The 25,773-nt window shown below is 37.1% G+C and overlaps 1 protein-coding gene across 3 annotated transcripts in view; it reads left to right on the top strand.

Moving 5' to 3' along the window:
- The window catches only part of TTC28 (tetratricopeptide repeat domain 28), a 655,470-nt gene that overhangs the window by 342,174 nt on the left and 287,523 nt on the right, over nucleotides 1–25,773 (top strand). For all 3 annotated transcript variants that reach the window (XM_089894637.1, XM_022550842.3, XM_089894638.1), the window contains one exon: nucleotides 17,596–17,743. In XM_089894637.1, coding sequence (XP_089750763.1) covers nucleotides 17,596–17,743 — 148 coding nt within the window. The remainder of the gene's footprint in view (nucleotides 1–17,595; nucleotides 17,744–25,773) is intronic.

Here is a 25,773-nt window from a genome sequence, read left to right as displayed (position 1 = left end):
TTTAATTATAGTCACAATTGTATAATTAATAAGGATTCTTTACATAAGATACCAATTAAATTAGGGGCTTTGTACATCATTTTTGAACTTGTAGTGGTTAAAAATGTATCTTAGAAGCTAGTTAAAATAACTTCTTAAAAAATTAATGTATCCTGAAAGAAGGTAGAGAGAATGACAGATTATGAAGTGGAACCTAGTTTTTAAGCCTTTGGGATTCTATCCATTTCATTAAATGTTGATGTGGGATCTGAATATTCATCTCTAAGACCATATGAAATGAAAAGCTGTGGAATCAGAGCTACTTCTCTGTAGAAGACTCATTTGCAAGTGTCAGCCAAGATTCCTTTCAAACAACTTGAAATGGGTTTCTTAATTTGCTTAAGAAGTGTACTTTCAGGAACTTGATGCAACTAAGTTCATTTGCATTTCCTCTGGACAAAATAAATCCACTTCATTGATACTGGTTTGGATAATTTCTCCCCAAGGGGCTGTGCATCTTTTTCAAACTCCGAGGTCCAAGAGCATTATGGGTAAAGCTTACTAGGTTAAATTCATATCTGTCCTGGCTAGGGAGCTTGCTGAGCCCGTAAGAGATGTAAATATAGATTTAGTCTTCTGGATTTCAGTGTCTAAGGAAAGGAAGGAGGAGAGAACTGAGATTTTGAAAGACATTGAGTTCAAGGAATGAATTTGGAAGCAGTCAGGATTACAAATTTAGGAAAAGCAGAATGAGAGGTGTGCTAGCAGGATGGAATTCTTTACTAATATATTTATTGATGGGTGGATTATATGTCTATGGTAGGCTATATGTATTTAGATATGAATTTAAAAAAAAACCCTGCTTTTGAAGAACTCATTTTCTGTTAATTTGTTATTTGTTTGTTCGTTCATTCATTCATTCAGTAATCATTGGGTAACTACTCTGTGTGAAACACCACATTGGAGATACAAAGATGAAAAATCATTGTTTCTGCATTTCAGGAGCTTTGGGGTTGTGAAATGTATTTCTGACATTCCCATTTGGAACACGGAAAAAGTGTTCCTTTATAAATGCTGTTTTAAAGGGAAGCTGCATGTTGTAGGAATGGAGTCCTGGCTTCAGAGCCAGGCAGTTCTGGGTTTGAATCTGTTCTGTCATTTACAAGCTCTTCCCTTGGGCAAGTTATTTAACCTTTATCAGCCTCAGGGTCCTTATCTTTAAAGGAAGACATAATAATCTACCTTGCAGGGTTATTCAGACTAAGTAGGATTACTTGCGTGGAAGTGCTTGTCACATACTAATGAATATCAGTTCCATTTCTTTTCCTTTCTGTAATATTGCTAGTCTTGTAATTCAGTGGCATTTTCTATGAAGTAGGTCATTGTGAACTGGCTGGATAATATAACTACCCTTTACAGGATAGTTTTTTTTTAATGGAAAAATGCTTAAAACATTCTGAACAACTGGCTTGAAAATGAACTTTTAGAAAACAATTCCTCTGTAAATTGGGGAGGATCCATATTCAATTTTATATGCACTTGTTCATATGTTACTTTGAAACAATTCTTTAATTATTTAATGTGCAGCTTTTACATATGTTCCCAAGTTGATTATATGCTTTCTGAAAGCTGAGATTAATTATCTCTTCTTATAAATCTCTGTAGCACTGAATACATGATACATGGTAGTTAGAGAATATGTTATTGATGAAAGGTTAAAGTTACAGAAAAATGCCAAAGATGAATTTAATTAAAAATATGAAATCATTTTGACTCTGCAGTTTAAAACTTGTCAACAAATAATACTAGAAAATAATGTTTCAATTTAAAAGTTTTATAGAAAGAGAGCTTAAAGGATAGAGGGTACAATGTTAGCAATTTGTGACCTTTGGAAGAGGTGCGAATCACACCATTGCTGCACCAAAGGTACCTGTCAAATAGCGCACCAGAATTATGTGCAAGAAGAATCTAACAGGTCAAAGAACAACATTAATCTGGAACTGTTTAGCCAGTTGAGGCATCAGTTGTCTGTGAATGTTATTCTTTGTGCATGATTACCAAGACATAGATTTATTAGTAGAGTTATGCAGTTGTATTCAGTTGTTGTGCTTGTTTTCACATGATTTTGTAACATACAGATAATACCACTGAACAGGTAATTTTTTGCACATTGATATTACACCTCAATAAAATTTCTGAATATTTCTCAATCAAAATAATTTATTAAGTTTTCTAGTTATGTAAGAACTGCTGTGCTATTCTGATGGCTCTTTTGAAAGATAATTCATTAACCCTATTTCTGCTGTTTCTGGTTTGGAATTGCTGCCATAATTTTATAGGAATGCCTCACCAATAGGACTGTTACACAGATGAATGAAAGCATCCTGTGCTTGTTGGCAGGCACTAAGTAGGCTCTAAGCAAACTGAAATTCGTTGAATCTTAGCAGGGCTATTAAGAAAATAAGTACAAATTGTCAGGAGAAGAGAAATTTGTTCCTTAACATCATCACTTGACTCTTGGGTAAGAAATGTTAGGCAAGAAAGAGACTGTTTCAATTTGTCATCCTCCTGAGACCTCAAGATGTTATCTGCAGTGCTGAAATAAACCATTCCTTTCTATAAGCAGAGAAAATAGAAAATGGTTTATGCCCAGATTGGTCCATTTAGTTAGGAGGACAGTCACATAAATAACTACCTAAGAAAACAAAAACAAAGAAGGAAAATGGGAAACCTGAATCCCTGGCATAGACCCTTTCAGGATTAAATCTCTGTAAATACTATGTGCAAAACAGAACTGCCGGTTTAGGGTAACTGTGATGTGCTAAGAGGAAGACATTGTGAACTTTAACCTTTCTTTACCTTAGTTTTTCTATCTATAAAAATAAAAGCCATTTTCTTTTCATGTCTCATAGGGGAAAGCTAGATTAGCTCATGATTGAGAGAAAGCACTGGCATCAAGGGGTTACAGAGATGTAATGAGGATAATAACGTAATTACTGAACATGTGTCAGCAGTAGGATGTGACTATTTAGAAGTGCATAAGGTCCCAGGATGTACACAGACAGAGAAAGAGCATATATCAACTGTACTTGTTGACATCAAGTCCTATTTATTACGTTTCTGTGACTTAGTTATTTTTCTTTAAGGTATATAAATATATCTGCCTTAGTGAGGCAGGAGAATCTTTGGGGGTGAGTCATAGGATAGCAGGAAGAAAGTGGGAGGCAGCATGATGTAAGTGAAAGAGTATGGATTTTGGCATCAATCCATCCTGATTGAATTTTTGCCCACGAGCTGTGCAACTGGAGCAAGTTTCTTTACTTCTCTGAACTCTTCAAGTTCTTCATTTTAAAAATAGAGTTGATAATGCCTACTTTCCAAAGTCATTATGGGAACTAAATGACTCATCTCATGCCATTCTTTCCCACTGAGGTGGGGTTCTTTGAATTCTATGAGCATACTACACTCTTTCTAGTCTCAGGCCTTTGCACCCCTTCCTGCAGTGCTCTTTCCTTGGTTGGCTTCTTACCATCCTTAACTCTCAGCTTAAATGGTACCTTTTCTGGGTATGTTTTAAAATAACGTATGTCTCCCCCACCAGTTATTCTTTATTACTCTACATGTTTTGTTTCTTTATTGTACTTTCACAACTTATTTTATTTTTTCACTGTGTATTTGTTTCCTCTTGCACTACATATGAGCTTTAGAAGTGCAGAGACAGTGTCTATCTTCTCTACCTTGGGTTTCATTGGCACAGGACGTGGCATGGAGCTAATCATGCGAATATCTGTTTAAAGAATAAGTGAATGAATGTAAAGCACCTGGAAGAGTGTTGGTAAATTAGGAGGCACTTAATGAGTAGTAGCTATTATGGTTATTGTTAGTAATTGTACCACTATGCATAGGTGTAGGTATCCATTCTTTCTCTGCTTCCTGCCCTAGAGCTCCAGGAGAGAGCAAAGAACAGTAGCGCTCTTGCACATTTGCCACTTCACTGGGTGTCACAGCCAAGGGGAAAATGGTTTCCTTTTCCTCGAATTAAAATTAACAATCAGTTCTGGTTATTCAAGGTGGTTATTATGTTCTGTGAGTTGAGCAAATACTGAGTTAGCAAATACTGAACCATTGCTCCTATGGGAAATACAGGGTTAGGTTCCTGCAAGTCTCTGGTCACAACATTTTTGTCAACTGATCAACACAAAACTTTGTTTTATGTGTGCTTCTGTTTAAATATACCTGAGTTAATATATATTGTTGATTCATTAACATTGAACTCATGGCCAGCAGCACTGTAAATCATTCCTGAGCAAAGCTTATCTAACACATGTATTTTCTCTCTAAGGAACATAACAGGTTTGTACTTAGGAACACTCTAGCACTACACTTGGGGGCCATTTAAAACTGAAAACACGGGCTTCCCTGGTGGCGCAGTGGTTGGGAGTCCGCCTGCCGATGCAGGGGACACGGGTTTGTGCCCCGGTCCGGGAGGATCCCACATGCTGCGGAGCGGCTGGGCCCGTGAGCCATGGCCGCTGAGCCTGCGCGTCCGGAGCCTGTGCTCCACAACGGGAGAGGCCACAACAGTGAGAGGCCCTCGTACCGCAAAAAAAAACAAAAACCGAAAACACCAGTGAAAAGGATACTTGTTTACTTATGACAGCTGAAGTAAGAAGACAAAGCGTCAGCTTGTTTTAGGAATATGTGTATTGGGTGACTCAAATTCTTTCTGCTCAGCACTTGTCCTTGAATGAACATGAAAGCACCAGGAGTATTGATTTTAGGGTTACAAATAAGTTTTAGTAAGTAGTTGAATTCACAAATATAGAATCTGTGAATAATGAGATTAGCTATACATATTACTATCCATTTTTTATATTTAATCTCATAACTTCATATTTTCGGCTTTACTTTAAATAATAATTTATATAAATATAATGTTTATATAAATAACTCTACTTCCATGGTAGTTTTGTTGTTTGTTTTATACAAAGTGCATTTCATTTTTAAGTATTCTTTTTGTTTCATTATAGGGTTTGCAGTGTGTATTGTCTGTGTGTGTTTGTGCATGCTTCTCATTGAGATGCCCAAAGCATCATTTTACTTTTCAAAACACCTTTAAAATTTTTAAATCATTCACATGACTCACAACCCTGAATTGATCTTAATAGATTTATCCCTTGACTTTATTTGGGTTGTACTTTGACCCTGTCTGGAGTAGTTGGCAAATGGGCGAAATGCTAGTAATAAAAATCAGACCTGAAAAATAAAAGAGTTATCTGTTCATCCGTTTGAAGGATATTTGGATTGTTCCCAGTTTGGGGAAATTATGAATAGAGCAGTGGTAAACATTCATGTACAGGTTTTGTGTGAACGTCTGTTATTTCTCTAGGATAAACACCTAGAAGTATGATTGCTGGATTATATAGTAAATCTGTATTTTACTTTATAAGAAACCGAAAAACTATTTTCCAGACATTTGCATTATACCAACAGTGTATGAGAATTCTAGTTGCTCTGTATCTTCACCAGCACTTGGTATTGTCTTTGTTTTGTTTGTCTGCTGTTCAAATAGGTATATAGTGGTTTACTTTGCATTTTCTTGACTAATGTTGGCTGATGGCTAATGATGTTGAACATCTTTTTCTTGTGCTTATTTGCTATCTGAATATCCTCTCTGCTGAAGTGTCTGTTCAAATCTGTTGCCCATTTTTTATTGGGTTCTTTATTTTTATTTTTTAAATTTATTTGTTTTATTTATTTTTGGCTGCATTGGATCTTCGTTACTGTGCACGGGCTTCTCATTGCAGTAGTTTGTCTTGTTGCAGAGCATTGGCTCTAGAACACGGGCTTCAGTGGTTGTGGCACGTGGGCTCAGCCTGGGCTCTATCAGCAGGCTCGGTAGTTGTGGTGCACGGGCTTAGTTGCTCCGCGGCATGTGGAATCTTCGTGGACCAGAGATTGAACCCGTGTCCCCTGCATTGGCAGGTGGATTCTTAACCACTGTGCCACCAGGGAAGACCCTTTGTTTTTTAACTCTTAAGTTTTCATAGTTCTTTGTATTTCAGCATCTTTTTTTTTTTTTTTTGCGGTACGCAGGCCTCTCACTGCTGTGGCCTCTCCCGTTGCGGAGCACAGGCTCCGGACGCGCAGGCTCAGCGGCCACAGCTCACGGGCCCAGCTGCTCCGCGGCATGTGGGATCTTCCTGGACCGGGGCACGAACCCATGTCCCCTGCATCAGCAGGCAGACTCTCAACCACTGCGCCACCAGGGAAGCCCTCAGCATCATTCTTGAAGGATGTTTTCCTGAAGTATAGAATTCCAGGTTTACATTTCTTTTCTTTCAGCCCTTTAAAAAATGTCTTTCCGCTGCTGTTTCTGATGAGAAGTCTGCAGTCATTTGAAATGTTATTTCCCTGCAAATAATATGGTATTTTTCTCGGACTGCTTTCAAGATGTTTCTCTTTGTTTTTAGTTTTCAGTATTTTGATTATGATGCTTCTAGACATGGATTTCTTTGGGTTAATCCTATTTGGGGTTTGCCGACTTTGAATCTGAAGGTTTGTGTCTCACATATTGTGGGAAATTTAAAATCATTTCTTCAAGTTTTTTTTTTTTTTCCTGCTCCACATTTCTTATCGTCTCCTACTGGGATACCAATGACATGAATATGAAAGCTTTTGTTATTGCCCAACATATTCCTGAGGCTCTGAATATGTTTGGTTTTCAATTATTTTTCTCTCTGTTGTTCAGATTGGGTAATTTCTTTTGGTCTATCTTTAAATTCACTGATTCTTTTCTCTGTAATCAAAGCTCTGCTATTGAGCCCATTCCTAAATATTTCACTTTAGTTATTGTATTCTTATGTTTAAAAATTTTTATTTGGTTTTTCTTTATATCTTTTATTTCTTTGCTGGGAATGTCTGTCTTTCCATTTTTCACAAGACTATTTGCCCTTCTTGCAGCATGGATATAATAGTTGCCTGATTATTTTAATTTCTGTGTCATTTCAGAGTTGGCATCTGTTTATTGCCTTATTTCCTTGTGAGTAGAGATTTTTTTGGTTCTTCATAGGCCAAGTAATTTTGCTTATATCCTGAATGCTTTGGTATTATTCATTGCATCTTGTTTACATTTTAAGAAGAATATAGTTTGTTTTAATAGACAATTTACCTGGTTAGGTTCAGGCTATAAGTCTCAGCCCATATTTTGTGGACTTTGGTTCCAAAGTCCGTTAAGTTTTCAGAGTTTTTGTAGTTCTACTGGGACCTTTCTTTTGTATGCACCACCCAATGGCCAGTTTGAGAACCAGGTGGTAGTCTGTTCTGTAGTTTAGTTCCCAAAGCCTTGGTATGCTATTTAAGGTCAGATCCAAACACCTCTTTATGGGATCTCTCATAAGCTCCCTCCTATGTCTTTTCAAAAATTCCCCAACACTTTCCAGCTCTCTGGTTGCCCTCCTCCCTTCCCATCCTCTAGCCAAAACTAGGGCTTTAGTTTCCCTGCTCTGCCATGCATGTCCTATAATCATGTCTTTATGAGGCATCAAGTAGTGAGAGGGCAGAGAGAGAGAGAGAAAAAAAAGCATTAGGACTCATCCTGAGCTCTGGGGACCACAGCTCCTGTGATGAGGGTCCTCTTCCTTAGAATTTTATATGCCTGCCCAGCAGCCACTGCTGTTACTGTCCTTGGCACTGTTGGTTTGCCTGGGGTGTGGACTGGGAAAGAATGGAAAGAGGGTTTTAAAAATGGGATTTCTCCACTCTTTCTGACCCTTGGGAGTTCTCTTTCTTGCTTCTCTGACCAGAAGAAGAGGACTTTACTTGGAGAGCTTTCTGTTTGCACCAATTAGTACTTCCTCATTTTAAGCTGCTTTTGAATCCAAGATGGGTGATACCAGATGGGAAGAATAAACAGACCAACAGAAAACCCATTGCTGATTTGGTACTGCTTTGAATTCTGGTCTCCTTCCTCAATTCATCTGCTGCCATTTACAGAGAGCTCTTCCATGAAGTCTTTCCAGGATGTGGTTGTATTCAGTGGGAGAGATTGAATGCTTACTCTATCTTGCCTAGAAATGGAACCCCTTCTCTTTTGAAAAGATATAAAGTGTATTGTTATGTTTTTGTGCTGGTAGGTATTGAGGGGCAGACATTTTCCTTTTTCTTGTTTTTCATTTTGATGTGTGGCACCTTAACACATGTGCCAGTGTAGAAAGATTGCCTAATATAGGAAGGGGAAAGAGGTAGACTGTGAAGTTTATTGTTTAGAAAAGCATGTGTGAAATATTTGTGTAAGTTTTTTTGGGCATATATTCTTGCCTTTCAGCCCTGCTCTTACCACTTGCTCATGTCACCCTGTCATGTCCCTCTCCCCAATACATATTCTTTTCTGGAGACTCTTTGTGTGAGCTAGCAATTGACAAAGATAAAGGCTATCAGTGGTTTAGGCAGCCCTTCTGAAACTTTGCTTTCCCAAATACCTAAAAAATCAGAAGAGAGGTACTATTCCAAGGATTGGGGCTATAGATGGAACGGAGATGGGTATTTATTTATGTTCTTAAAAATTGTGTGAACTCTTTTATTTTCTTCTATAATTTTCATATAAAAATAATTCTCCATTGATTATAAGAAAGTACCACTGTGGTGCAGGAAGTTATGCGTGTGTCAGAACAGTGGTTATATGGGAGTTCTCTGTACTTTTCACTCAGTTTTGTGGTGAATCTAGAACTGCTCTAAAAACAAAGTTTATTAATTAAAAAGATTCTCTCCCAGAAACTTCAAATAGATTTGACGTTTCAGGAGATATGTTATGTTATTGTATGACTTTGACCTTCTGCATGGTTCGGGTAGAGTTACATTATGGTAGGTGAGATACCAAGTGTTTTTTTCAATAGTTAGTGAATCCTTTAATTCCCACATTGTTGGCGTCAGTGTTTTTCGTAATTCTCTCTGCCCACCATTATTTTTTTTCCATTTTGCTTCTGGTTTTAGCACTTTCCCCAGGACCAGTCTATATGTGTGAAGGCACACATGCTCTGTGTTCTGGGGTAGAGGGAGGGTTGGTAGGGCATGGGCACAGAACTCATGCTGAAGCTAGGTGATTTCTTGGTGATTGTTCAGAAAATTCCCTGGTTTTCTTCTTGGCATGACTTTACACTCCTCCTATGCCACACCCATAGAGTGAAGGCACGAGATATGGGCAGTTCAGAACCATTACTCTAGGGGACTTCAAACTTCTTTCATTGTTTACTTTTAAAGTTTAAAAGGGAAACTCCAGATGATGGTAGACACATCTTATAATTTGACATAAACTTTAACACTGGGAACTCCTCCAGTGCTAGAAATTGACACCTACTTAGTTATTTAACTCCTGGTTGTCATTTCATCTTTAGCTGCTTATCAGATTTCTGGTTTCTTTTCAAAATATGATTTTCCCATAAACTTGTTACTTTAACACTTTTGATATAATTAGTTTAAAACTAATTTTGGGAACAAAAGTTGATATGATATGAAACAATTATGATTGAGAGCAGATTTCTTTTAGAAATTGATATTCAGTGTACCAAAAGCCATGTTGAAGAGAAAAACAATTCACAGCTGCAGATTTGGTTAGAACATTACGTTTAGGCCATTTGAGCCTCTGACTCTGGGTTGCAAACTAAATAATGGTGTTTTCTAAAATAGCCTTCAATCTCTCGCATGTACTTTCAGCATACGATAAGACAGACTAGTAAAAAATAGAAGCATAGTTTTCTGGAGAGATAGGAATGATTACTCCCAGCTGAGCAGGTAAAACATTGCTACATGAAGAATGTGTTCTTTGCTGATTCTCAAGGTTTTATTTATTTTTATTTTTAATATAAAGTGTCAGCAAATAGAAGCAAAAGAAAATCCACTTGAAAATGTCAGAAAATAAAAGAAGCATAGCAAATTGTATTGCAGGTAAAAATCCATTTTAACCAGCAAACAAACAAGTGTTGACCGAGAAGCTTGCTGATGGCTCCTTTTGTTTCTTTTTGATTTAAAGCCTCATGCTTGTAATCTAATTAACATCGAACTGAGTTGCAAGTACAGTGGTCTGTTTAGTTCAATAATAATACATTTATATGAAAGGTTAATGAAATGAATTTTCCTTCCATTCAATTCATTAAAAATTGTTCTACAATCTACGGTTGCTAATGGAATAGAGATTAAACATTCATGTTCATAAATTTTCTGTGTCATTTCTGATTTTCCTTCATTTCTGCCTCCATAGGTTGAATTTTGCAAGTATAAGAATTCCCAAACAAAAAGCTTGATTTAGAGGTTAATTGCACACCATTAATTCTTTTATCAAAGAGGTAGTGTGGGATAGTGGAAAGAGTTTTTAGCAGCAGGGGCAAGTTTCATAACCACCTCTTTTGTGTAATAGTTGTCATAAGAACTTCTTGCAGAATATTGTGAGCGTTAGTGATAAACTATGGAAAACAGTTAGTGATAAACTATGGAAAACAGTGGTAAACTATGGAAAACAGCTAACAGAGTAGAGGTTCAACAAATGATAGCTAGAAAGGGTTTTGGAAAATAAAACATCTGTGCACTAAAAGTTATGATAATTTATAGTGGCAAGACTGATATGATAAGACTGGGCTCTTGTTAATTCTAAAATAGGTGTCAGGCTTGGGCCTCAGAATACCTTGTAGTAATTCTAATAATCAGTGATCAGGGTAAAGTCTCTGAGAGGAAGGACTTTTTCATGTTTCTACAGATAGATTTTTGATCATCTATTTTTGCCGCCTCTTTCTTCTTTTCCACCTAGGCCAAAGGACTTTATTTAACCTGCATATGATGTTTTTCCCAAATAACAAATTTACTAGATAATTGAAGCCTACCAATCAACTGCCAAAAGTGTAAACATTTTTTTTAAAGATTTTTTTTTGATGTGGACCATTATTTAAAGTCTTTATTGTATTTGTTACAATATTGCTTCTGTTTTATGTTTTGGTTTCATTGGCCCTGAGGCATGTGGGATCTTAGCTCCACGACCAGGGATCGAACCCGCACCCCCTGCATTGGAAGGTGAAGTCTTAACCACTGGACTGCCAGGGAAGCCCTCAGAAGTGTAAACATTTTTAAAAGCATTTTTGATTTAAAATTTCCCTTAAATGTATTACCTACTTTATAGGCTTTTGAAGCGGAAGTTGCCAAACATAAGTTAACTATTTCCTTAATGACTGAAGGTTATCATTAAAATCATTAATTTTTGTTTTATGCCTAATTTTTGTCAGCCCCTCACCCACTTTACCAAAAGTAATTTCTGTTCTGCAAGCTGGTAAAGCAGATGAGCCACCTGATTAAATAGCAAATGCCAAACTGAGAGTGAATGGTGAGAAATTCACTTCAATTTTTAAAAATGTACTCACTCTTCATATATCATATGTGATATCAGTTAGCAATCATTGTTACAACCCTTTGAGGTCATCCTTATCATCCTCTCTGTAAGTGGAAATGGCACATGAATTTGGGTGAAGCTAAGTGCCTTGGCTAAAGGCACACAGCTAAAAACAGCTGGGATAGGATTCTAATGTCAGCCTTATGAGTACTTTCTCTTCTGCAACAGCTGCCTTGGGAGTAAGTCACATAGCTTCAGTTCAAAGCTTTTGTAGTAGTTATTTTTATTTGTTTAGTAGATACCCTTTCACTTTGTGTTTGGAAGTTTGTTAAAGGAATACCAAACTCTAGAGCTGCACTGTCCAATACAGGAGCTACTAGCCAGTTGTGGCTATTTAAATTTAATTAATTAAAATGAAAGGAAATTTAAAATTTAGTTTCTTAGTCACACTAGCCATATTTCAAGTGCTCAATGGCCACATGTGGCTGGCCAGAGGCTAATGTTATTAGTACAGAGAACAGTTCCATCATTGTAGAAAGTTCTATTAATTTCTCCCTTGTTCTAAATGAACATATATAACAAAATATATTACAAAAATAATTTGTGCTTATGTATCCATATAGGTGCCTATTTCATGCGAAACAGTGGAAACCTACTGAGGACATGGGTTCTGTCCCTTCATTTTTATATGTCATATTTTAATGTGACATAATATATAATTTGTAATATGTTATAAATTTTATAGTGGGTAATATGTGTTTATTTACATTTTACTTGTATGATGGATATGTTTTAAGTAATACAAGCAGTCTTATTTTCCTGTATAATGCATTCCTGAAAAAGTATATGAAAGTCAAATATGTGGAATATCAAATATACAAATCTTAAACAAGAGATTGACATGTTCAGTGAGTGGGGAGCGTTAATTCCTAGAGAACTGAAAAATAAAATCTCAAATCATGTCTTTCCTTTTAAGAATCATTTTTTAATATATATGTTCTCTAATTTTATCTTTTCCATAAAAAATGAGCATAGTTAGCTGTTCTTTGTTCATCCAGTGATGTTAAAGCTTTTCTGCTTTTGGCACCTTGTAATCATTTTCATTTTTGACCCAGTTGTGGTTAAATTATAGATTAATGCTGCTGCTTTTTAAAAACTAGAATCAGCATTTCTATTTTCCCAATCTCTACTCATTTTTAAATAATAAAGGAAAAGTCAGTAAAATAGTTATGTAATTTACAAACATGGTTGACAAAGATGGTGATGATGTGGTAGCAGGTGGTATGATTGGATTGGCTAGCAGGTTATAGTTAGAGATATTTATTCTTCAGAAGATGTAAAAAATTTCAAATTCAAACAGTGAAAGACAGGTTAGGAACCTTAAAGTATAACATTTAAAAGTACAGATTAAATCAAAGGCAGAATATTTGGGAGCACTTGAACTAAGTAATAGATTGTATTGTACATATAAGTAAACACTTAATTTTTTGAAAAATTAATTAATTTATTTATTTTTGGTTGCTTTGGGTCTTTGTTGCTGTGCGTGAGCTTTCTCTAGTTGTGGCGAGCGGGGGCTACTCTTTGTTGCGGTGCGCAGGCTTCTCATTGTGGTGGCTTCTCTTGTTGCGGAGCACGGGCTCTAGGCATGCAGGCTTCAGTAGTTGTGGCACGCAGGCTCAGTAGTTGTGGCTTGCAGGCTCTAGAGCACAGCCTCAGTAGTTGTGGCGCACAGGCTTAGTTGCTCCACGGCATGTGGGATCTTCCTGGACCAGGGCTGGAACCCGTGTCCCCTGCTTTGACAGACGGATTCTTAACCTCTGTGCCACCAAGGAAGTCCTTAATTTTATATATCATTACATATTATATACATTTGTTCTATATTTTATGTTATAAATATACATGTGTACCTATGAGCATAGGAATTTACCTCATTACTCATTTGAGCCATGGGAGAGTAGGAAGTTTAGGTTATTATTGGGTTCAGTGATGATTTAGAATTGTGAACCCAGTAATAAAATGTTGAAAGAAAAGACTTAAAGGTCCTTCATTGCTTCCAGGGGTACTTGAAGGGTGAGTGGCTTACTGTTTCCCATGTTTAGTCTTTGAGTGTTTTTACTTTAACCGTGTCGTAGTCTGTTTGGACTGCAATAACAAAATACCATAGACTGGGTGGCTTAAATAACTTTTATTTTTCACAGTTCTGGAGGCTGGGAAGTCCAAGATCAAGGTGGTGGCAGACTTGGTGTCTGGTGAGGGCCCACTTCCTGGTTAATAGATGGCTGTCTTCTTGCTGTGCCTGTTCTCATGTGGTAGAAGGGAAGAGGGAGCTCTCTGGGGTCACTTTTATAAGGGCACTAATCCCACTCATGAGGGCTCCACTCTCATTACCTGATCACTTCCCAAAAGCCCTACCTCCAAATACCATCACACTGGGAATTAGGTTTCAACATATTAATTTTGTAGGGACACAGACATTTAGTCTATAGCAAACTCTCTGAGATGAGAAGAATGTCCACTTATTAAAGACCAAATACTAACAGTTTTAACAAAAGGGCATAAATACTTTGGTGATTAGTTACATTTTTATTCCTGCTAAAATGTTACAAACCCTAACTATTAGTAAACAGTTACTGTAGGTAGCAGTCAAGACATTTATAGCTTTTTATATTCTTCCCCTCTAGACTGTGAGCACTTGAGGGTACAAGCCCTGTGGTACACATCACAGTGACTGGTGCTGTAGATTTTTAGAGAATGTTAATTGAAGGCAGGATGGAAGGAATGAAAACTTATACTTGTAACCTACTTGTATTTCTGTTATTTGTGAGATTAAGTAGCATGTGTAGAATAATCACTGAAAGTTCTTTGTGGTGAACAACAAAAAATATATGAGTGACTCTGCAACACTTTAAAATCTAGGCATTCCCCCTTTAGTCCAGTGTATTAACTAGCTCCTTATAAGTCTTTTTTTTTCCTTTGGCTGCCCTGCATGGCATGTGGCATCTTAGTTGCGTGGCATGTGGAATCTTAGTTCCCCAACCAGGGATCGAACCCGTGCCCCTTGCATTGGCAGCGCAGAGTCTTAACCCTAAGTCTTTCTTCTTGGCTAAAGCTTCAGGTTAAAACCATTGTTCTCAGGGTTTAGGTGCTCTCAATAGTCAGTCCATATTGCCTCCCCTTCTCCATCTGCTACATAACCAGTGACCAGAATGTGGGTATATGCGTGGGGAGTGCTGAGGCAGGGGGTATGTTATCTGAGGTTGGCTGGGCACCAAGTGTTCAACGTTTCTTCATAGGCCCCACTTTTCCTTGGTGTGCTGCACATATACTGCCTCTCCTCAGTCCTAAGTGACCCAAATTTGCCCCTTTCTCAGATGACGCTGCTTCCTATGAAACCTGTGATAGAGAAAAATTAGGTCACATCAATCTTCTTGAAGTTATAGTAAACAGCTGTGAAACTCAGCACTTCTTGACCTTTGCTTTGGAAGAGGCTGGTGGAGAATCCTCTGGGTGGCTGCTACATCTCCCAAGACCTGTTAGTACCAATTTCTTTTAGTCAGGTGGTTCAGATTTTGTCTGGGAGCCTTACAGCTGTGAATTTCCCAGTTGCCAGCAGTCTTATATGGAGCAAGGGGGAGGAGTGAATAAAGCAGTGATAGGAATTGGATAATATTATATTGAATAATGAAATATTTTCAATATTTATTAGACTCTCCTTATATTCTCTTAGTCTATAATTATGTTTTCTTGTTATGATTATTTTCTCATGAACTAATAATCAAAATAGCTCACTTTATTAAGTATTTACTCTGTGTCAGGCACTGTGCTGATTTATTCTATCACAGTAACCCATAATCTAGGCTTTATCATCATCAGCTTGAGCTCCATGGTGGCATACCTCTCACAGAAGTATAGATAACTAATTTTTATTCAACAGCTATTCATACATGCAATTAATATTGCATGAGAGTCAGTTGGGAGAGCCCCACTTTGTAAATTAGGTACAGGGATATGTCAGAGCTTGACTCATTATGCTATCTTGACAAGAATGCAACTCTAAGCTTTTAACTGAGAAAATCTTATAAAGTTGGGCTGGGGATTCTGGAAGGACATAAGGGAGGATCAAGGGAGACCTTGGAGCCTTCTCACCTATATCTCTTTTCAAAATCTTCTGGAGAAAGGAAGCCGAGACTATGAGCAGCATGATCCAGTCATACCTTTTTTCATCTAATTTATGAGTGTCCTAAGAAAACAAAACCTGCATGCCCTTCTTTAACTCCTTTGTGTATTTGACACCATAACTTGCCATTAACGCTGAACTTTGCCTACCTACTAGGGAGTGGATACATGCATGGGGAGTGGATGTCATACTTTTCGGTGATTTCATTTGGCAGATAGGAAAATCAGTTATTTTCTCAGTGAAGTAATGAACGATAATGCTTTGCTTTAAACAGGCAAGAAATTATCAAAATTCATTGAGACTAATTTAAATTTTTGTGTTTTTTCTAGTTTTATTGAGATTTAATTGACTTACAGCACTGTATTAGTTTCAGGTGTACAGCATAATGATTTGACTTACATATACTGTGAAATGATTACCACAGTAGATTTTTGTGTTTCTTAAAATATATACCTGAAATCATTACTACAGACACATTTTGTCTCTCTCCATAAATAATAGAGTTTACAGTTTACAGAGTATACACACACACACACACATATATAAATACATTTTTTAAGTTTAGCTTTAATATAGAATTATGTAAACTATAGTTAATTTTAGTTGGAATGTGGTACATATGGCCTCTTGGATTATAGAAATCACCTAAAATGTGAAATGAAAAGGGTGGTGAAAAATGTGTATAAAGACATTAAAGATTAAAAAGTGGCTGAGTCCAGTGAAAGGAAGTGATCTTATCAATTAGTAATGAAAGTTCATTTACAGGTTATTGTCTTACTGGAGTCTGAGTTTTAACAGCTGCTAGTAGTTTAAACTAATAGAAATCTGAATAGCTCATAATAATTTGAGTATTCATTCTGTTTATGGATTATTTCTTAATAGAAATAATAGTATTGCCTATCTTACATTACCTCGAAGTTTAGTTACAAAAATGAAATAAGTAAATATGTTTTATAAACATGAAAGGTGCTCTCTTTCACTCTGTATGTGTGCGTAATATAAAATTATATATTAAATTAATTGAGTAGTTGTTTTAGGAGTTGTTTGAAACTTCATTTATATTCCATGAATACAATTTGTTACAATTGCAAAGTATACTGGACTGAAAAAGTTACATTTGTGTTACAAACATAGAGTATTGTAAAAGTATTTAAGCTAAATAGGTGGCCAAGTATTTTAGAAGCAGATGTCGTATAAGCATGAATGCATTAATAATATGTCAGTTTTATGTGTTATTTAATCGGTTACAAGGTCCTTTGCTGGTTAAATACTGGTAACACATTGATCATTTACTTGTTTTTACTCTGTGTTCAAAAACAAACTCACATTCTTAAGATCATTCTGAAGTTTAAATATTTTATTAATTTTCTGGCCCTTTCTGCAATTAGCTGGAAGGAGGATTGTTTCCTTATATTCACAGTTGATAATACTAGTTTTTTTAACCAATCCAATTAAACAATACAAAGGACAGCAATCTTATTCTGTTTCTAAGCAAAGCACATGTATTTTTAATAACAGTTTTAAAATATTATGTCTGAAACACCACATAAAATGTAACCATGTTGTGTTACTCATTACAGTTATCTTAATACTAATCACATATTGATTTATCCCTTTAATTAATGAGGAGAAGTATAAAATAAGTGGAATTTGAATATCTCTCATTTGTCTTGCGCTATACCAGATACTTTGGTGACATGTAAAGAAATCTCCAAACCCCTGTCCTTGAGGAGCTTATGCTATTAAAGTTGGGATAAAAGATTTTAAAGATCATCAAAAAAAAAGTAAAAGTACTATGTGAATAAATATCAAAGAATGTGATAAAATCAATGTGTTCTAGAAGGGAAAAGAATGAAAGTTTTAAACGTAATTTGTCTGAAAGAAGTATGCTTACATTTTATGATGTTCAGAGAAATCAGATTTGATTATAAACACTTCACTAGGTTTTTGAACCAGGACCACCTCAAGTTTAGTTCTGCTGACCTGTTGTTCTAATCAAGAATCCTCATCAGCCTTGGTGGAGCATTGTGTATAAGTAAAACATGCATTATCTTTTCTTTATTTCCAGGCATACTTCCGACAGGGTGTTGCCCTCCAGTACCTTGGACGTCATGCCGATGCCCTGGCAGCCTTTGCATCTGGGCTGGCTCAGGACCCCAAGAGTCTCCAGCTTCTGGTGGGGATGGTAGAAGCAGCCATGAAATCTCCCATGAGAGGTAAATATGATGAAAGTATTTGGTCCAACCCTAATTTACATTAGAACATTTCTAGCCTTTGAAGACTTTAGACTCAGGCATTGAGAATGGATAGGTTATGAAATTAGCTAAGATTGGATATTTTAGACCAAGAAAGACAAGGAATCACTGTCAATAGGTGACATTAATGAAGAACAATGGGATGGTGGTAAGGCCACTGGAAGTTTGTGGACCTAGATTATATTTTGAACTTTTTGTTAACTAACTGTATGACTGGGTAAATGAATCAAATTCTCTGGATTTTAGGGTTACATAAGGAATCCCTATGTTTTTTGTAGTTCTAAGATTTTGTACCTCTAAACCAAAACACCTCTACTAGTAAGTTGATCTGCTCAGTTGGACCAATATGCCATCTAGAAATAAACAGATAAGAGAAGACATTAAACATTTCATGAGAGGAAATATGGATCTAACTGTAGGCTATGTCTAACATTTTTCAGAGGAGCATTAAGAGATTATGTTGACTTGAAAGAGAGAGAAACATGGTAGATACATGGTTTTCTCCTATACTACTTCTGTATTATACCAATTGGTATTCTGGGACAACAGTAGATTGAAAATAGTACTGTGGAGGTTGGAGGAGTTCTAAGGCTCAAATCAGATTGGCTTCCCTTTGAGAAACATTGATTTTTGAGGAAGGAGTTCTTGGGAAGATTGGGTTGAAAGTGTACACCAGTTGTCATCTTTGCAGAGTGATGGAGACACTAAGGCAGGTTGATGGCAAATAGTAGACAGCTAATGACGTTCCACACTAATTAGGTACATCAAGCAGAACTCTATTTTTGTTTCTGAAATGGTACGTTTTTGAATTAACCTAAAAATTTTGGTGGCAGTATCATTAGGTAATTTATTTAGTTTTGAAAATGTTTGCAGCATTAGATAATTTTAATATACAGGCTAGTATGGTACTTGGCTCAAAATATGTGCTAAGTAAAAGTTTGATTAACTAAATGGTACTCGTATGGCCTCTGAGCAATTTATAGCTATAAAAAAATACTTTCCTGGGCTTCCCTGGTGGCGCAGTGGTTAGGAGTCCGCCTGCTGACGCAGGGGACGCGGGTTCGTGCCCCGGTCCGGGAGGATCCCGCATGCCGCGGAGCGGCTGGACCCGTGAGCCATGGCCGCTGGGCCTGCGCGTCCAGAGCCTGTGCTCCGCAATGGGAGAGGCCACAAAGGTGAGAGGCCCGCGTACCGAAAAAGAAAAAAAAAAAAAAAGAAAAAAAACTTTCCTGAAAGCAAAGATTTCATGTTCTAGAAAAAAAGTGGAAAGGAAGCCTCTCTTCATGCGATTTTATAACCCCATACAAAGCTGAGTCTTTGCTGCAGGAACCTAATGGCTTTTCCCACTGGGGGACCTGCTGTTAATAAACTCTGACTTAAAGCAGATGTACTTTGGAGCTCCGTGACTTGGGGGTGGGGGGGAATGGACAACAAAAAAGATCAATCTGTCTCTCCTTTCCATTTTTCTAGTATTTTCTCATTCTCTCCCTATATCCCTCTGCAAGTAATTTACATGGAACATTTTTTATTTAGTTCATGAAGATATCGCTTCTTTATTCTGAGGTATTTCTGCCACTGCCTTAGTATACTGGAGTGAATGTGTTGAGATCAGCAGAATCATACTTACCGTTTTGCCTTTGAACCAATTTGTTTAGATAAATGTAAGAAAATCTTCTCTACACTGCAAGAAATAGCTCAGTGCTTCTTTCAGCCTTAGGGTTTTCTGTGCCATGTTCTTTCCCATCTTATACTGAGTGACCTAAGGGCGACCCTGGAAAAAGCTGCATCTTACAGGTGCCTGGAGTGCTTTAATATTTTCTTCTCTTTCCTTAAAGCAATTTAACTTACTTATTTTTGGTATTGCCTTTACCACTGTAGCTATTCCAGGTGGGCTTTTCTCATCAACATTTTATAGAAAGACTGTTGCTTTGCACAGGGTTGTTCTGTGCATCATTTAACATCTTAATGACCTCTCTTTTTGTCATATGGTTATAATTCACAAAATCTGTCATCATTTGCTGCCCATTTTTTACCCACTGTTTATTTTAGCCTCCTGCAGCGTTCTCAGTTTCTGCCATTGTTGCGTAACTGTGCAGTCCAGGACACTTTACATGTAGGTCTGATCTGTTGTGTCAGTTGTTTTTGTTTTGCAATTCTGAGACGCAATAGGGAAGCTCCCTCGTCCAGTGCTTCTGTAAGCAAACAAAGCTCCCACGATGTGCACGGCGTTCCTGTGGTTTGGCCTTTTGGGGACGTTTCAAGATTTTTTTTAAAGATAGGGCTAATCTATAGTAATATACTCTTGTTCCCAAATAAATATATTAATCCACTTTGGAACTTACTTGATTTTTAAAATTTTGTTGTTGCCTATATTGCTAACTGCATTAAGTCTTTTTTACTTTACTTTTGTGGTTTCATTCATGCTCACCAACCAGATATCAGATAATCTACTTTTCCTGTAGATATATTTACATCACTATGTGTAATGTATTTCCCTTAAATCATTTATGTAAATGTCCAAATAAGTATTAATATCAAATGAGACTCTTTCATGACCCTCAACTTATCCTTTTACTATTTTCCATTTCTCCTTTTTAGATAGTCTTTCAGCAATTTCAGTTCATTGTATCTTATAAATGTTTATGTAAATTTGGATGGTGTAGCATAGTACTACTGCCAACCGCAGATTTAATAATGTAATTACAAAGTGAGACTGTGTTTACCTTTATTTGTTCCTCTAAAGACGCTAGGGCTGCTTCTTGCTGAGGGTTCTCTTGTGTATATTTTCTCTCCTCTTGTTAATTTGGTAATCTAAAGATTATTACATTTATAGGCTATCACCTGTCGTGGTGTTTCTACCAGCTTCAGAGGATCCAGGAAGCTGATTTTATGAAGTACTGGTAGAAAATGGCTCGAATATATAAGCTTTTCTCTCAGAGTCAAATTGGGGCTCATGTTTTATTTACCTGATAGTCCACCCTTGGTAACTCTTTCCCTCTGATTCTCTTTTAAGTGGCAGTCACTTTGCACAGAGGGCCTGTTTCTGAAATGTTATGTTAAAAAAAAACTGACTTTTCCCCCAAAGGTTGGACTCTAATTCCAGTACTGCCATTTGCTATCCCCTTGACTGAGCAAGGTTGCTTCCCTTCTCTGCACCTCAGTTCTTATCTGTAAAAGGGGTGTGATAATAGGTACCTCCTAATACTGTTTTTTAAAAATATTTATTTATTTATTTGGCTGCATTGGGTCTTACTTGTGGCACACGGGATATTCATTGTGGCATGCAGGCTCTTCATTGCAGCATGCAGGCTTCTCTAGTTGCGGCGCGTGGGATTCTCTCTAGTTGTGGTACACGGTCTCCAGAGTGCCCAGGCTCAGTAGTTGCGGCGCATGGGCTTAGTTGCCCTGTGGCATGCGGGGATCTTAGTTCTCCAACCAGGGATTGGACCTGCGTCCCCTGCATTGGAAGGCGGATTCTTAACCACTGGACCACCAGGGAAGTCCCCTAATAATTGTTTTGAGAATCAAGCCTTGGCATGTAAAGGCAGGCCCCTTTAGGACAGTTTCCCTGTGCAGTGTGATGCCCTTCTTCTCTCTGTGGAGAGAAGTAGCAGCAGTGGTAAGCTTGCTCTTGTATTTGTGTTGTGGGTGTGGAACAAACACTGCACAGCACACATGGTCCTTTTGCTGAGCACTTGGTGCCTGGAAAAACTGCGTTTCTCCTGAGCATTGGTGTATTTTTATCTAAAAGGTCTGGGAATTGTCTGAAGTGATCCTTTATTTTACTTTGTCCTCTGTGAAGCGTTAGAGCTTAGTGTCCTGTCCACCTTTAGGAAGTGTGCCAGGGCTTATAGTCTCTAAGCTGAGTTTTCCTTACTTTATTTTCCACTCACTCTGACTTCTGTGTTTTCCACCTTATTTCTATAGAAGGCCTTTGGATCCTTTTGTAATGAAGTAGGATATAAATAAATTCACAAATGAACCCAGAAAAATATGAAGTGGCTTAGAGAAAGAGCTAAACATGTCAGTTTTTATTTTCTTTTTTTGGGGGGAGGGTTAAGTTTTCCTTTTAGTGTGAACCAAAAGTTTTTTGTTTTTTTTTTCCAGTTGTGGTAAAATGTACATAACATTTTTAGTTATGCAATTCAGTGGTATTAAGTATATTTACAGTGTTGTGCACCCATCACTGCCATCTGTCTCCAGAACTTTTTCATCTTCCCAAATTGACACTTTGTACACATGAAACGATAATTCCTCATCTTCCCCCACCGCCCCAGCTCCTGGCAACTACCAGGGTACCTCATATAAGTGGAGTCATACAATATTTGTCCTTTTGTGACGAGCCCAGTGGTTTTTAATTTAGTTTCCCCTCTAAGGAATTAGCCTAAGAAAAGGTAAAAATTAAAAATAATTAGATATTACGAACCTTACCTCTAAATTTTGGTTTTTGGGCTATACTTTACTCTCATTATACTTTGGTTACCTTCTTACCTTGTCAGTGGTTGCTGTTCTCTCTTTGGATCCCTGTTTTGGAGATTCATTCCAGAATTGTTTCTCCCAGTCTTCTGAGTTTGCAGTACAGTATTATATTATATCCAGTAATAATTGGTAGTGGTATCACCAGGTTTTTAGGAAAGTTGAAACTTTTTAGTCATGTATGCTAATTAAATATTATAAGGATAACTTGGAAGGCTCCAGAATGTCTTCATAGTACCTGAGACAGATTGAAGTCTGTAAAAATTTTAGTTACCTTGAAGGTGATTCATAGGAGACAGTCAGTAGAGTATCATTACTTTGGAATAAGGCATTGTGCCTGTTAATGCATTTATTCCTCAAATTCTGTAAATTTTAAAATTCTAAATATGTCTGAAATTTATCCCTTGCTGTCCATCTGTTTTGTCATTGCAAATACAGGACTTTTTCTCTAACTGGTTTTCCTGGCTATTATCTCTTCCAAACCAGTCCATGCTTTGCTTCCCTTCCAGAATGAACTTTCTAAAGTGTAAGTTTGATCTGTCATTCTCTTATTCATAATTCTGCATTTTCCCCATTGCCTACAAGATAAAGGCCAACTACCTTAGTATAAAAGATCTTACTTCTCTTTTATTCTCATTACCAGGATATTCCCAGCTAAAACTACCTGCAGTTCCTGGAAAACACTAGTTTCTCATAGCTCCGATTTCTATTCAGATGTCATTACCTCTGGAAAGCATTCCTAGACCTACCTGAGTAGGGCTAGCACCTTTCTCCTCTGTGGTCCCGTAGCACATCCTACCGATGCTGAGAAATCTGGATTGAAAGTTGTGTCATTATTTTATATATTACTAAGAAAAAATAAAATGCTGATAAGTAAATTTCTTTCTTATCACTTAACTTTTTATTTTATATAAACTGAAAGAATTCTTTTAGCCCCATTTAGACATAGAAATAACCAACCATTGTGAGGCACCATTGAGTTCATGGACATTAAATCTCAAATTCAGAAATGTTAAAATGTGAATAAATATGCAGAACTGATGAAATAAATATAGTATATCTTTTAGTTGAGTGTGATTATTTGTTTATTATTAGCTTCTACTACATTCTTACAAGGTTTTCAAGTGTCAGGAAATGTGACTTTGTTTATCTTAAATTCTTAAAGCCTTTACATTTTGAAAGCACATAACTGGTGTTCAGTGATTGTTACAAAGTGCCTTTACATTCTTATGAAGTACTTTTGACATTGGATATTTTATATATTATGCATGATTTCTATAAAGGAAAACATCTTTACATCTACAGGCCGCCAAAACTCTGTTCCATCTAGCCTGAGAAAATCACACAATTAGTCCTTTTGCTAACAGCCTAAGTTTACTGTAGAATAGGAATTAGAATCATAGAATAGTATAGTTGGGAAGAATCTTATAGATCACCTAATCCAGCCTATACAGTTTTTTTTGAATTTTATTTTATTTATTTTTTATACAGCACAGTCTTATTAGTTATCCATTTTATACATATTAGTATATACATGTCAATCCCAATCTCCCAATTCATCACACCACCACCACCCCGCCCCTGCCACTCTCCCTCCTCGGTGTCCGTACATTTGTGCTTAACATCTGTGTCTCTATTTCTGCCCTGCAAACCGGTTCATCTGTACCATTTTTCTAGGTTCCACATATATGCGTTAACATACGATATTTGTTTTTCTCTTTCTGACTTACTTCACTCTGCAGCCTGTACAGTTTTTATACATTAAAAAAAAACTTATCTTACCACTTTTATTTATCAAATGAGTGTACAACTGCTAACCAGACCTTCTGATTAGTGAGTATGGACAAATGAGACGTAATTACAGCCCAAAGCAGAGAAGTTTGACATTAAAATTTTTTAAATTTACATCAAGTGAAATGGACTTTTTGTGTATATATCTTTATACATGCATAGATGCAAACATAGATACATTTACATGTATACACACATATGTATTTAATATTGACATATACTTATCTATAACGTGTATAGATTTATGTAACCATCACCACAATCATAATTGTGATACATTTGACAAAGTGAGGAAACTAAGGTTATGTGGCTTTGAAATCCAGGTCTCTTTATCCTTAGCTCAGTATTTTCTGTGTTATTCCACATCAGCTTCCTTCCCCATAAATATTCTCTGGGCCATTCAAGCTGCCCTGTTCATCATTCCTTTTCATTCCATGTACCTATCTTTCATTCCATGCACCTTTGTTTAGGACAAACCTGCCTAAAATACCCTCTACTCACAGAAGAAAGTACAAAGACTTGTCTAAGTCCTACCCTTTCTTTAAGAAATCAGGTTCTGTTTTTATGAAGTTTTCTGATTACCCTTGATAATCATTCCCTTTTCCAAACTGTTATAACATATACTGTATTTGAGCTTGCATTATAATTTATCTTTTTATATATGTATAGTCTCTTTCCTATATACTACAAATGGAAATTTGATCTTTTACCTCTTAATCCTTCCGTTTCATTTTTATTTAGTAAAAATTTGTACAAATGAAGATTTCCTTTTCTTTTGAAAATCTTCCAAGTATTTCCCTTGGTCCTCTAACTGTGGCAATGTTCTCTCTTCTTTCTACAATTGTGTAGTTTTAGAGGCTCTATTGGATGGCTCTTTTTTTGAACGTAGCCATGGTTGCAATGGTTAAAATAATCACCAGCTGAAAAGTAGAATCTTTGCTGGCCATCAGTCATTTCGTGCCATCTGTGTCTGAACACTCTTCCTGTGTTTTGGGAACTCCCTGTCTTTTACTTCTGCCTCCTTGCCTTCCACTATAAAAGTTGAAAACATCAGATCCTAATTTTCGCATCCTCCTTTGCAGCTGGGACTTCACCTTTGAATTAGGAGCTAAAGGCTAAAAGAAGAAAGGATATACAGAATTTGTTCCAGTGGTGGCAGGTGGCAATAGTGACATCCGTTTTCCAAGGGTGGCATTTAGTAGTGGTGGAGGCAGAATTACAAGCTGCAATGTCCTGTGTTTACTTGCAGTGGTGATGTTGCCTTCACCAGGAACTTTTGTTCACAAAAGTTGACTGTGGGTCTGGAGGCCTGGTTTTCCACCCTTCCCAGTAGCCACTCAGTGCATTTCTTCCCTGCTTAAAATCAGCTGGAATTGACTTCTTGTGTGAACAAGAATTTTGTCTGGTATGGTATCAGAGAGCCTGGACTTAGAGCCCTGCAATAGGTTCTTGTCTTGGCTTTGTCCCAAGCTATCTGACCTTGCGTGAACACTCAATACTTAAATACTCAGATTCTTCATTTCTAAAATAACGGTGTTGGGCTTCCCTGGTGGCGCAGTGGTTAAGAATACACCTGCCAATGCAGGGGACACGGGTTCGAACCCTGGTCCGGGAAGATCCCACATGCTGCGGAGCAACTAAGCCCGTGCGCTACAACTACTGAGCCTGCGCTCTAGAGCCCGTGAGCCACAACTACTGAGCCCACGCACCACAACTACTGAAGC

This window comes from Delphinapterus leucas, chromosome 14 (assembly GCF_059928025.1).
Source record: "Delphinapterus leucas isolate spDelLeu-1000000601 "Yukka" chromosome 14, BTC_Dleu_Yukka2, whole genome shotgun sequence".
Classification (NCBI taxonomy): Eukaryota; Metazoa; Chordata; class Mammalia; order Artiodactyla; family Monodontidae; genus Delphinapterus; species Delphinapterus leucas.
Note: the sequence above shows the minus strand (reverse complement) of the source record. Positions and strands in the feature narration are given on the sequence as shown.